A 14,168-nucleotide genomic window follows, 5' to 3' on the forward strand; every position below is an offset into this window, starting at 1 on the left:
GCCGAAAAGGTCATGTAGCCGAAAATTTCGTTTAGCCTAACAATAGTAATTACATTCATAAGAAGTGAGAAATGATGAAGGAGATGTGAGCGTTTTACTTTTCACAGTGATAAGTAAGCGTTAAGACATGAGGAATGAAAAGTGAGACGACTCACTTCTCGCTTCTCACTCCTACACACTCAGAAGAAGCCGTGTAATTTTAGATGCTCCGAAATCGACACCCCCGAGCATCATTATTGATGTGAAATTGTGTCATGAAAAATGCGAATCTTAGTTACCTCTTGATTTTACAGGACTGTGTTATTGAAACAAAAATCATAAAGTTCCAGAAGGGAATCGAACATTAGCTTGCAGCGTGAGCGCCACTCCACTCACCATCCCAACCATCTCCCCTTCATAAAGGAAGAGAGAGCAAAGCAAACAGGTTCTACAATATGCCGTGAATGCTCTGTTCACTGCATCAACCCGTCGTTTGCTTAAGTGTGGGAGCCCTTTGTTGTTATTTCAATCTGAGATATTTCAATCGCCCATCGCCCCGCTTGCTGTGTTTTGCTTTCGATGCGTGTAAAATTACGTTCGTTTCTTCAAAACTGTGGATGTTGGACTGAATCTTTAGTGTGACTGAAAAAGACATCTCAATTCATATTACGTCCTGCGATAGCATAGCATAGTTACGGTGTACTTCGTAGATTGGACACTAGAGATACTCATGTTTTTCTTTTGAAATTCTTATTCAGATTGCTATCAGAAATTAAGATGGGTGTGGTCCTTGATTTCAATCTAGGATAAAAATCACAAAAGCATGAGGATTACTACTCCTGGCCACGCCCATCTTCACCGTAACTTGGGAGGGAAAGGAAATGTTGGTGTAGTACTTACTTAACGAGAGGCCCCCGACTTAACGAGAGACCCCCGGGTTCTGTGCGCATGCACTTCTTCTAAAATTCCGGCCCCTAGCTTAGGCGAGTTCGCCGACTGGCTTGCTGAGATCCACTGCTACGTTGTCTCGATCCCTTAGCGGTCGTCAAACTTCCTCACTTGAATCCTCCTGACTTCCCCCGGCGTCGAGGGTGGTCCACCAGTTCCGGCGAAGGAAACTTGCGCACTGATGGTGCCCCGACTATCGGCGGCTATCGCAGGGGACGCTTTCACACATTGCGCCGACTTCGTCTTCGGGTTGCAGTTCCGGTGGTGGATGACGTCCGCACTGGCGGTGCCCTACATACCCGAAGCAGCAGGTTGGTTCCGGTTGGCAGAAGACCTCCGGTTCGCTGGCGCATCGACGACCCGAGACCAAACACTGCTAACTATGCTGAATTTCCTTCCAAACCGACGCTCATTTGCTGGTCCCTTCTCCATCGACGTTGCAGCTCTGACAGTATTTGCGTCACGACACTGCTTACCGCATTCCACGTCCTACCTTCATCGCGACACATACGCTCTGCGATGTTGTCCGCCCGTCTGTCTGCTGCCAGAAGACGTCTACTGCAGCTTTTAGGACAACCCACGTTCGGCATGATCCTTACAAACGCACTGACCATTTTAGCCACCTTTTCGTAGGAATAGTCCACATGGGTTTGAAATTCAACCGGTCGTTGATCATCACTCCTAGTTGCCTCAAAGCCCGCACGGACGGTATGTTGTGGCCTCCTATGGTAATCTGCATCCGCTGGATCTCTCGGCAGTTGCTAACCAGCATGACTTCTGTTTTGTGGTGAGCAAGCTGCAGCTTGACTCCATTCCTCCAGTTTTCAACTGCGTCGGTCGTTTCCTTCACCAGCATTTCTACTTCTTCCAACGACTCTCCGGTTATCGTTTCAACGACATCGTCCGCGAATCCGCAGATCTTCACGCCTTTGGGCAATTTCAGTTGTACATAATGTTCCACAGCGTTCGGCCTGGTGGAACACCTGCTCCAACCTTGCGGAACACCTGCCGTAACCCTGTTCGTCTTTTGCCCCGAATTCGTTTCGTAAATCAGGATCCAGTTCTGGAAGTAACTTTCAAGAATTCTACACAAGTAGTCAGGAACCCGCATACCGTGCAGCGCTGTGGCGATGGCCTCCCAGCTGGCAATGTTAAAAGCGTTTTTGACGTCAATCGTTACTACAGCGCAGAATCGATTGCCTCACCTCTTCTTCTTGGCCGCTCTCTCTGAAACTTCAATGACCGTCTTGATTGCATCCACCGTCGATCTGCCTTTTCGGAATCCCAACTGTTTTTCCGAAAAGCCGGTCTCGTCCACCGTGAACTGCGTCAGCCGGTTAAGGATAATCCTTTCCAGAAGCTTCCACAGGGTATCCAGCAGGCATACGGGCCTATACGATGCTGGTTTCCCCGGCGGTTTCCCTGGTTTCGGCAGCAGCACTAGTTTCTGGATCTTCCACCTATCTGAAAAGTTACCATCTGCTAGGCACAGGGAATCAATATTCGGGCAACGCCCAACAATATACTCTTTGTCATCAACAGAGTTTGTTACTGACAAACGCACCTAGCGACTAACCTAACCTAACTTTTTATCAGAAACCGAACACAATATGACAAGAATCATTTTCCTTGCATGCTCTGATATTTCTGAAAATACCTACGATGCTAATTTTGTAATCATTGTTCGATTCTCGAATATTTCCATAAAAGCAGAAACTATGATAGCATAAAACCGAAATTTGCTCTAGAAATAATGCAAAATAACGCGATGAAAAGCTAGCAACAAGATTGTTTTCTTTTTTGTTGCTGACAAAAAATTTCGGATCTTTGTCATTATTATCTCCGACAAAAACAAAGCTTTGTCGTTGGTTCTCTTTTGTCGCTTGTTTCGCATGCGTATTCCAAAAAAAAATGATTCCCTGGCTAGGCATTTCTGCAACACCATCCTGAACAAATCTGGAAACGCCAGTGGTCACTTCGTCTTCATCTGTGTACGGTGTAGGCGGCCACATTGTAGAATCACGCTGCGGGAAGAGACCATCCTACTTTCACCTTGCCCGCCTCCACCATTTCGTTGGCAGCCTCTGCTGGTAGTCGTATCGCTGCTACTTGTGTGCCACCGTACCGTACTTGTCCAGTGCCTCCCTCAGTTCGTCTTCCGTTGTTATCTCGTCCAGGTCTCTGCACTCGACCACTGCTTCCTGCGTTAGAGCTCTTACGTTACCGTCACTGCCCAATGCATTGGCAATGAGCTCCCGGAAGGCCGATCTGTTCGTGTTCGGCTGCTTTTACGGCGGACTTGATGCTTGTCACTAGAAGCTTGATCTTCGTGTGAACATTGTGCTTGTCCTTCACGGAGTCATAAAGCTCGTTGATTCGCTTCCGTCAGGTTGGACTTCCCAAGTTGTAGCTCCTCCTGAGTAGCACTACTTTCCGTATTTTAGGTGGACACCCTATTCCCGGATCCTAGCTCCTGTTGGCCTGCCTGATTCTCAGCAGTCTTGGCCGTAGTACTGGTACTCGCTACTGCTGCCTGCGACATCACTGGAGATCGCTGCAACTTCCCACTTTTTGCAAAAACATTCGCTCCGCCTGCTCCATCGTTGTTTTTTGTATTCGTTTCCATGTTAAAAGGGTCCCCCCTCCGGGCCGTTATCTCTACCTGTTGTAGATAGTCGTCTCTTGTGATCCCATGGGTGCCTTTTTTAATAGTGAGGTCCATGCATGGGTTGACTCCGGTGCCTTATAACACCGTGTTGAGAGCCGGATCGGCGTAGATCAGGAATGTTACATCAGAACCTACCGTTTTGACTCGAATTGCCGGACGCTTCGAAAGCCGGACACTTCAATTGTTATTTGACTTTATTTACCATCCCAACAAGTATTTCTTAGGTTATCAGTGCAGGGAACGATTCTTAGACTTGAAACGATTTTAACAAATGTAAGTAATCCGTGATCTGTGGTAAAAACTTGAAAATTAGAGATGAAAGTTGAAGGCATGTCATAATCAACGGTGAATTTCGTTTTTCTTAGAATGTAGCATAAGACTCAACATTAAAAAACTAAGCTCATATTTTCTATATTCTATCATTTGCAAGGAGTATTAGTAATTTATAAACATAGTATTATGGCTCGCTTTGTAATGAATTAGAGAAATTGCTTGGGAATTAATAGTTTTATAATTTTTATTACATTTTCTGTTTGTCCGGACTTCGAGGCAAGTTTTTACAATTGATTCGATTTCCGGACATGCTGAAATGATGTTAAATAACTGTTTATCAGTTAAATTAATTGAAATCAACTGATTCGTAATGAGCAAGCATAGTTACAATTTCATTAGATTTGAGTTGCTACACCCCAAAAGGAACATTGCTTGCTCTCAGCTTATCGATATATACTTAGGCCGATACAAATATTTAAATACAATTATGTCCCCCTCCCCCTCAGATTTTTTTGCCCAAAAATAATATTTTGAGGGGGCAAGAAAATAAAATTCGGATAATTTTGAGAATTTTCAAAACATTCTTTAACAAATCCGAGGAGTTTTTTGATTTTTTTTTTCATTTTGATATTTATTTTTTATTATCCCCACCCCCTCGACCTTCCGGAGATTAATAGGACATAATGTTATTTAATTTTTGTTACGACCTTATACACATATTGTTAATGGTATCACTTTGTTAATTGCACACAAGTAGCAAAACTTGCTTTCAGTTTCTAGTGAAAGGTTGTCTTCAAAAGTATTTTATTAACCATTGAAAAAAAAAACAAGTTCGTAAAACTAGCCTTTTTAACAGAATTGTATAAAAAGACACGTTGTGAACGACATCCGTCAAATAAAAAAAACTCCACATTTCTCGGATACGCCCGGATTTATCAATCGGCATGAAATCATTATTTCAATCGCTCCTTTTAATCCTTGATTTCCAATAGCAAACTGAAACGGATAAAAAAAAACAAAAGTACGACTGATGTCTGTATTTCGAAGTATATCTTAACAATGATAAGATAATGCATAATTTTCATTCTCCGATGTTCATCCCATCAAAAACAAAAAAAAAATAAAAGGTATTTGATTTATTTCTTATTTTTGTGATTTTTTCCGCAGTGGGCGGTTGATAAAAAAAATCGACGAATTTGGTACCATATTTCTTTGTTTCACGATGAGATGAATATATATCCAGTGAGATGGAAATCGGCCCCCCATCATATTTATTTCTGATTATAAAAGAATGTTGGTCATCTAATGATTCTCATGATCTATTGCAGCTTCATTTCATTTATTTAGTTAACATCTAAACAGATAACACTGAATCAACAATTTGACGCCACAATGCACGGTTCGAGGCCGCATCTCTCCATCCTCGGATACGCCCCACGCTCGCCAAGTCGTTCTGCACCTGGTCTGCCCATCTCGCTCGCTGCGCTCCACGCCGTCTCGTACCTGTCGGATCGGAAGCGAACACCATCTTTGCAGGGTTGCTGTCCGGCATTCTTGCAACATGTCCTGCCCATCGTACCCTTCCGGCTTTAGCTACCTTCTGGATACTGGGTTCGCCGTAGAGCTATTGCAGCTTATCCTCGCTGAATTTGAGAGGTAGTTTTGAAGAAAATATTTCATTACCCACAGGCACGTCAAATGTCAAAAAAGCGTTCTGCCTTGAAAAATGAAAGAGGGGGGGGGGGGGTTTGAGCGTGAGATTGTGTGAAATTATTGGATTCCCAATGTTGTATATTGCAGTTAAATGATCCCGCTTGGTTTCAAATGCTGTTTTTGGTAGTCCTGGTCAATTTCGGAGCAGAAACTTCGGATGGTACACACAACCGGGGGATGCCAGATTTCCATACAAATGTGTGTAGAAAATTTACCTTACGGATTTATATTAATCGAGAAATATGAATGCTATATCCTAATTGTCTCTGGACGGATTAAATTGGCTATTTGAGAATCAATATAGGCGAAACTCGAAGTGTCCGGAAATTCGAAGCAAAATTGTCCGGTATTTGAAGCATCCCTTAAACTGTGTCCGGATTTCGAAGCAAGCGATGTTCAATGTTTTTGATTATATTAGCTATTTCGTGCATACAAAATGTCATTTTCAGTACACTACAGCAAATTTAATAAGTTAATCTTGACAGGGTGTGCTATTACTCAGTGTCAAGTACTTAATTGCGTTTGAAATATTGAACTGAAAATTCAGCAGTGCTTAGGTGTCCGGACTTCGAGTCAAAACGGTACTACGCACCGGTATAGGCAGGGCCGGATTTAGCGGTACATAATATTTGTGGTACATAATATTTGTATATATAAGCGGTACATAATATTTGTGGGGCCCGGGGCCACGCCCCCTCCCATAAATCCGGCCCTGGTGACAGGTGTTGAGCGTTACCGGAGACCTGCCAGGTTGTTTACCGGGACGGAGGCAGTCGAACCATTAGCCTGCCTGCCACTTATCCTCAACCGATTTGCTCGCAATAAGTTGCATTCGCCCCAGAATACTCTACCATTGTTTCCTATTAAACATTGGCCAAATCGGACTCAATCGGTGCTCAAAAGAAATGGCCAAAATACTATTTTTTATAATGCACGAGAAAGGCACCATCACCGCTAGGTGGGATTAATCAGGGTTTTTTGGCGTGTATTTTACTTCTTTTCAATTCTTACCGTGGAAAGCGAGAAATAATAAATGGGGGAAGGACCGTTGTTTCGTGTGTTTCGTTACCTTTGAACGCTTTAAATTGATCTGCCATCGGTGGAAAGTGACTTGAAGTTGCGACAATCCTTGACACGATGTCTTTCGCTCTTGCAAACTGGACACGATTTCACTTCCTCCCTCTTCGTGGAAGGACTTATTCCAACACTAAACTTCTGATCACTTCGAAGGGCATTCACATTTCCTTTGGGTTTGACTACGAAAGCGCTAGATCTTCCACTGCTGCTGTTGTACAATGTCACTTTCACTGACAGTCCACTCCCGCCGTCACTGAAGCGTTGCTAGAAGTGTTGCCAATATCAACATTCTCTCCCCCGTAATTCTGGCCACCAGGTCCAGTGTTACCACCTTCATCCACTTCTAGTATAGCCAACCTAGCCACTGGCCTTCGCACAAGCCCCCTCGCAGTTTGTACGATTGCTTGTCGTATTCTCCCATCCGCCCCTTTTATTGCTTCAACAATACGACCTCTTGTCCACTCGTTTCTTTTGCCATCACCCACTACCAGTACCAATTGTCCTTCCATTATTGGCTTTTTTTCACCACACCACTTCGGGCGCTTCGTCAGAGTCGGGAGGTACTCCCTGGTCCATCTTCTCCAGAATACGTCGAGCTGGTGTTGAACTTGGCTCCACGATGAGCGCAGAGCTTCCGCCGGATCCGTTGCTTCAATTACCGGTTGCCGAACCCCACTGGAATAGCCGAGCAAGAAGTGGTTCGGCGGCGTGAGTGCCTCGCTCTCTTCCGACGTGAGTGGTAGATGCGTTAACGGACGACTATTCATTATAGCTTCGGCCTCGACCATAAATGTTTTTAACACTTCGTCGTCCAGCTTGCGTTTCGAAGGCAGTTTTGATTGAGTGGACCATCCTCTCCCAGGACCCGCCCATATGCGGAGTGCCAGGTGGATTAAATATCAACCTGGTGGTGGTAGCAGGAGAACCTCGGCGACAGACGAATCGTCGAATACATTTCACACAGGAATCTGTGCTCAGATTTTGTGCAATTTCCACGTGCACCGCCCGTATCGTCAGGCACGTGAACAGAGCTATCCAGCGTTTTGCGTTGCTCCTTCCTACCTTTACCGTCAACGGCCCAAAAAAGTCCAGACCGACGTACGTAAATGGTGTTGCAAATACCCGGATCGATGGAGCGAAGTAAAGCGTCTACCAAAGTGAATCCGTCACAAAACTGGGGCTAAAAGCACCAACCAAAATCAAAACACCAAAACATTCATTTTAACACATTATATTAGAAAAGCGTTTCTCATCAACCTACTCTGGGTTCCTGTCTCTCCTAGGCTAATTTGATCATGATCTTAAAACTACAATCACTGACTCACGGTTTACAGCCCTACGGCACCCGATCGACCCAGGATCGCCACCATCTGACCGAACTGCCTAGAGATTTTTCCTTCTGCCATCGTTGAGCCGTCCCTGTCAACGCCTCCGGATTGGCGTACTGGGTGTAGGAGGGTCGTTCAGCCAGCCAGGCGCCCGCTTCTCCGGTCCTCCGCACCGGTGTTGACGGACCGACTGTTCACTCGTTGACGGTGCTCGCTCTTAGCCAGCCAGGTACCGATTCTCCGGCCTTCCGCACCGGTATCGACGGAGCGACCGTTCACTCGTTGACGGGGTCCGCACTTCCCTGCACGGGAGTCTTTCGAGGTGGCTCTAATGGTGGAATTCTTCCCGTTTCTCTGTCGTTGCCTTGCGCTTCACGCTCGTCGTTTCAGCGTGCTCCGAGAACAAAACTGTAAATATGAAAAAAGAAGCCCTGCAGACAAAGGGGCGTTAGTCGGCTGTGTCCGCAGGCTCAATGTCGCCATCCTTACCCTCAGTAGGGACTTCCTTTTCCCGAACGGAACGCCTATCGGTCTTCTTCTTGACTCCGGATGATATTGCGGTTTTGTTCTTGTCGACCGACACTCTCCGCACTTTCGGTCTCGTGACGAACTGTTGTGTAAAAAAGCGCGATTATAGATTTCAATCCAAACACCTTTAGTGCTCTAACGGCTCACCTGTCTGCCGCGCCTTTGGCTTTTGTTTCGCGACTCAATCGCCTGCGGAGAGCAACACAATCCGCAATTCCCGTTGTGCAAAATTTCTCCCGACGGCGAACAACAAAATAGTCAGTTAGTCCAATAATCCACTGGTCACTGGCATTGGGATTATTATCCAGATTCCACGTGCAGTCCACTCCGTCCGAGCTCTGTCAAAGATGGACAAAATGGCTGCCGTCAATTCACCGCAACACAAAGAGAAATGCAATGCTCACCTGCCGTCCAGAACAGTATTTGTTCACGTGATCGTCACTTTCGGAGGTAATGTCGGCCACTTGAATTAATTCCAAGCTGGCCAGGAACTGTTACTTGCACACAAATGTCCGACCTCTAAAATCACTACACGGTCTAAGTGGCCTACTGTGAACTTATCACGCGGGACGAATTTATTGGACGCACGAGCGATCTGCATGCGGTCTAGAGCGAACTGACTGACCGTTGATTTGTACAGTTTTTTCCCCACCTCTTCCCGATCGTGAGAGCGATGCGGTGTGTGAGAGAAGAGCGTGATCTCTTTATTCGCTTTTCGTGTCCATGTTGCTTCTTCTTCCCGGTTGATGCTGACGATGCCGGGTGAGAATGTCTTACGTCCTCTCACTTTTTTGTGCTCTTCCTTTTGGCTTCAATTTGTCTCCTTGGGATTTGTGTACAGATCGCGTTGTTTTTTCAGACTGCTGTGTGAGTGCAGCCGTACTCTGATGAATGGTTTACCGTTTTCTTTGGGCTGGCTGGCTGGCCGATGTGGTTTCGAGATGTACAACAGGGGTTTTTAACCCAAAGTTAACGGGTCAGAGTCATAATTTGCTTTTTATTTATGAACAATGTGTTCTAAGAGAAAACGCTAAACAGTGTTTTACGTTCGTACATTCAACCAAAAACTTAAACGTAACAATGGTCTCACAAATGACGCCAATCTGGCTAGAGGCAGCGGAGCCATGCGGGGGGATCTTCGGTGAACTTTTGTAGACATGGCACCACTGACAGGCCTTGGCAACGCTGTTTCCCGCCGCGGCGGCGCGCCGCCCTGAGTTTCGGGATATAGCATCGCTGGCGAACCTCGTTAACTACAGTTTCTTTGTTCCCGTGTAGATACTTTCGATGTTAACCGTCTAATAGTAGAGTCGTCAATCGATGCCTCTTAGAAAGGATCACTGGAAACTTATTCTTCCATCCACTCGAGCAATGCCTTGTTCGTCTAAAAATGGACACAGCTGGTATAGGGCACTGTCCTTCGCTAACGGCGTTTGCGCATCTATCGCCTTCTCACAGTTACGTGTAAGGATCACCATTTCGTCGGGAAAGCATTCCCACTGCGACTCACGGATAAGTAAACAATCTGCTCTTTGTAGCTCCTCGGATGTCAAAGGGCCTACCAATCGTACCTGTCCTCTAATCTTCTGCTTTAGGTTTTTGGCGAATCGGTACACGTAGGTCACAGCACGGATTGCTCTAGTCAGCTGAGAGAATCGTTCAAGTTCCACCAGATGCTTTGGGAGCGCTATTTCGTTGATAGTATAAGACCAGTGACCCAGTTCTTCTTCTGTGGGAGGCGTAAATTTCCTTTCTTTCGGCCAGTCGGCTTCCAACAGTTGCAGAAAAGAAGGACCATTGAACCAGACGCTGTCATTTTTTAGGTCTGGACCATTTCCCCACTTCGTCGCAATGTCAGCCGGATTCTGTTTTGATGGTACCCACCGCCAGAGACTCACATCGCTTATCGTTAGTAGCTCTCCTATTCTGCACGCAACAAACTGCTTGTATTTACGATGATCAGCTCGAATCCAAGACAGAACAGTTGCCGAATCACTCCACATAACTTTCCTTGTAACACGCACAGTGTGGTTTTCTTCAACAAATTGCGATAAACGAGCTCCAAGGACTGCGGCCTGCAGCTCTGGTCGTGGAATAGATTGTGTCTTTAATGGAGCTACCTTTGTTTTCGCAGCCACAAGCACACATTCCGGCACTCCATCAGGGTTCAACGTCCGAAAATACGCTGCCGCGCAGTATGCAGACTCGCTCGCATCTACGAAAACGTGTAACTGTAAATCCCTGTATCTCTCTTTGACAGCACCGAAGAAGTAGCAGCGAGGAATTTTAAGCTTTCGGACATCTTTAAACAGATTTGTCCAATTTCGCCACCGTCGATGCAGCTCGTCACTCACTACTTCATCCCACTGCACTCCGGATCGCCACACATCTTGAAGGAGGATTTTATCATGAACAACGAATAAGCTCAGCAGACCCAGCGGATCAAAAAGCGACATCAAGCACTTCAGCATCTGTCTCTTTGTAGGTTGTTCATAGCTGTTGATCAAAACAGCTATCTCCGGCTTCATCTCCATTGAAAAACTGAAAGCATCCTCTTTTGTCAGCCATAACAACCCAAGCACTCGTTCATAGTCATCTTGCTTATCTGCTGCAAAAACTTTATCTTCTTCAGGCTTGGTTTCGCCCAGACTGTGTAGAACTTCACTGCTGTTCGATAGCCAGTTTCTCAGTTCGAATCCACCTTGCTTGTGAATTAACCGCATGTCCTGGGACACCGCCTCCTCTATGAACTCGTAGCTTTCCAGAGAGTCATCCACGTAGTGGTTAGACACAATGCCTTCGACAGCACGAGGATACATTTCTAGGAAATCACTTGCGTTCTTGTTTTTGATGTATTGTGCGGAAGCCGGTGAGCATAGTATAATTATCTTTAAAAGGCATGGTTTGATTTTTGTATTCGATGAACCTAGAAGAATCGTTTTGCTCACTGAGCAGAAAGTACAAATTTGGTAAATTTAGATTTGTTCAACGGATATTTGTTGATAGATTGAGGTTAAGAAATCGTCTGTAGTGTTGTGCTTAATCATTATCAGACGATCATGATTGCAATTTTCATGTGAAAACTTCTCACGTGAAAACAGTAGGCGAGTTGTCGCCGGCGACAACTTCTCAAATTTTGTACTCAAACGATAATATACACAGAATTTTCATTCAATCATTAATCTTTACTAATAATAGATAATTGTCAACAGTCCCGTTATATATTCTATTTGGCGTTATAGCTTCATGCTAGCGAGGAAAAAGAGTTCAAAATGTAACGGTAAATGCTTCAAATCAAGAAACGATTTTCAAACGATTGTTAATCGCTGGCGAGTTTTAATCACTTGATAATTTAAAAGTAAAATCGCGGGTGAGTTTGATCATTCTCGATTTTTCGAAAATTTGATTTTTCCCAACCCTGCGTCTGTAAATTATTTAAAGAATAAACTGTAAATAAAATTGATATTAGCATACTCTTTTTGACAGCCGGCTGGCAAGTGTTTAAATAAAAACGGGTAAACAACAAAGTCTGTGGGTCGAATGGCCAGCTTGAGGCAAACCTCCATGACCTACCTTACCCTACCAAACCACCAACTCCGTAGAACTTATGAGGGCGTCGCCAAGTCAGGGGCCTCTCGTTAAGTAAGTTCTACATCAACATTTCCTTTCCTATCCCTAGTTACGGTAAAGATGGGCGTGGCCGGGAGTAGTAATCCTCATGCTTATGCCATTGTTATCTTAGATTGGAATCAAGGGTAACTCCCCACCTTGATTTCCGATAGCAATCTGGATAAGGATTCCATAAGAAACATGAGTATCACTAGTGTCCAATCTACGAAGTATACCGTAACAACGCTAACGCTAACGCTAACGCTATTGTGCGGAAGCCGGTGAGCACGTTGAGCCGAACGTTTCGACATCCACAAGGTATACGTCAGGTCTTTCGGAAGGATCATTTCGCCAGAGAAATCGTTGTGAGTGCCGATCTTCTTTACGAATGATGATTTGGTGGAACATCTCCTTAATATCGGCAGAAACATCCACGTTGAATTGACGGAAACGTATTAGCACGCCGGGAAGCGACGTAAGTTGGTCCGGACCCTTCAGCAGTACTGTATTAAAATCATTCGAATTTTGCCTGGTTTCCGTATATCCGCGTTGAGCAATTCTTCTGCAGTAGCACGGTGGGCGTAGCCTTTTTCTTTGTATTCCACTAGTTGACGCTACAAGATTTCCCTTAGTTCTGGGTTCCGATTCATTCACCTCTCTAAGCATTCCAGTCGTCGAAAGGCCATAGTGTAACTATCAGGAAGCTCAACATGGTCAAACTTCCATAACAAACCAGTTTCAAAATGATCACCGTTTCGAACCGTTGTATTCTCCAATATTTGTTGAGCACGCTTTTCTTCTTCCGAAAGAAGTGGCGCTGCAGGCTGCGCTCCGACATCATCCGTGGCGAAGAAATCTTTGACAAGATCATGCAAACTTCGATCTGACTGACATTCACAAGCATGACAGTTAACAGTTGGTTTCTGACTGTTGCTAGTTCTACCGCCATAGATACACCAACCTAGTCTGGTTTTAACGGCAACGGGTTCGTGTCTGCGACCTTCACGTGTCTTCAGTGGGACCATTAAGCTCAAATTATTAACTCCGATAAGCAGCTTGGGAACGGCATTGCAGTAGCTCTTCACATGGAGCCCTTTGAGATGCGAGTACCGTTTGGATAGACATCCATACGAAAGTGTTTGTATGGGCAATGAAAGCTCCTTCACAGCGTTGTCCTCAATTAGCGTTAGGGATGATCCATCGTCGAGGAATGCGAAGGTATCTACCGTTCCATTGGGTCTGTGCAAGGTCACCGGCACTATTCGAAAAAGTAACGACCTTTTAACTAGACGATGTGTGTGATTTTCCGCGGTACTCATCAACGGCTGTATCGTAATATCTGAGCGGCGACGGAAAGAGTGTAGAAGCGGGTGATGACGGTATTCACCCATCTGTTCCGCAGACGCTGCTCTTCCTGCAGCTTCTTTGGCCATGGAAGCTCAAACAGTTTCTGCAGAGACCGCTTGATTGGACACACTTCTATCTGCCATCGGTGGAAAGTGACTTGAAGTTGCGACAATCCTGTACACGATGACCTTCGCTCTTGCAAACTGGACACGATTTCACTTGCTCCCTCTTCATGGAAGGACTTATTCCAACACTAAACTTCTGATCACTACAATGGGCATTCACATTTCCTTTGGGTTTGACTACAAAAGCGCTAGATCTTCCACTGCTGCTGTTGTACACTGTCACTTTACTCACTGCTCTCACTACGCTGGACATGAAGCTGCCTAATGTTTTTAGGTTAACTTCCGAAAATCCCTGGAGGTAGGAGCCCCAATCTATTTGTAGATGTGATGGTAATTTGGCGACAAGTTCGGCGAGAATATACTAAATACGATTCTAGCAACCTATGCCCCCTCACCCTCGCAGTTAGCTGCTAGACAAGTCATGCCACGCGATTTACTCTCCTTTTCTGGCAATCCAGCCGATTGGCCAGTGTTCATAAGTAGTTTTATGAACACTACACTAGCTTGTGGGTACTCTAGTACCGAAAACTTATGCCGCCTTCGGCGAAGCCTTAAAAGCGCACCATACGAGGC

At 45.2% G+C, this 14,168-nt stretch overlaps 2 protein-coding genes and 1 long non-coding RNA gene across 5 annotated transcripts in view; 1 reads left to right on the forward strand and 2 right to left on the reverse strand.

Moving 5' to 3' along the window:
* Positions 1 to 14,168, forward strand: part of LOC134225836 (protein sax-3) — a 979,605-nt gene that overhangs the window by 189,538 nt on the left and 775,899 nt on the right. The window lies entirely within an intron of this gene.
* Positions 7,874 to 9,158, reverse strand: LOC134221667 (uncharacterized). Its single transcript, XR_009982374.1, has 4 exons — positions 8,919 to 9,158; positions 8,662 to 8,852; positions 8,476 to 8,596; positions 7,874 to 8,417 (listed from the first exon to the last, which is right to left on the reverse strand). It is a non-coding gene; the product is annotated as an uncharacterized LOC134221667 (long non-coding RNA).
* Positions 9,852 to 11,333, reverse strand: LOC134222778 (uncharacterized). The gene has a single exon (XM_062701933.1). It carries the CDS (start codon positions 11,331 to 11,333, stop codon positions 9,852 to 9,854), a length of 1,482 nt encoding a protein of 493 aa, XP_062557917.1.

The sequence above is a fragment of the Armigeres subalbatus genome, chromosome 3 (genome assembly GCF_024139115.2).
Source record: "Armigeres subalbatus isolate Guangzhou_Male chromosome 3, GZ_Asu_2, whole genome shotgun sequence".
NCBI lineage: Eukaryota > Metazoa > Arthropoda > Insecta > Diptera > Culicidae > Armigeres > Armigeres subalbatus.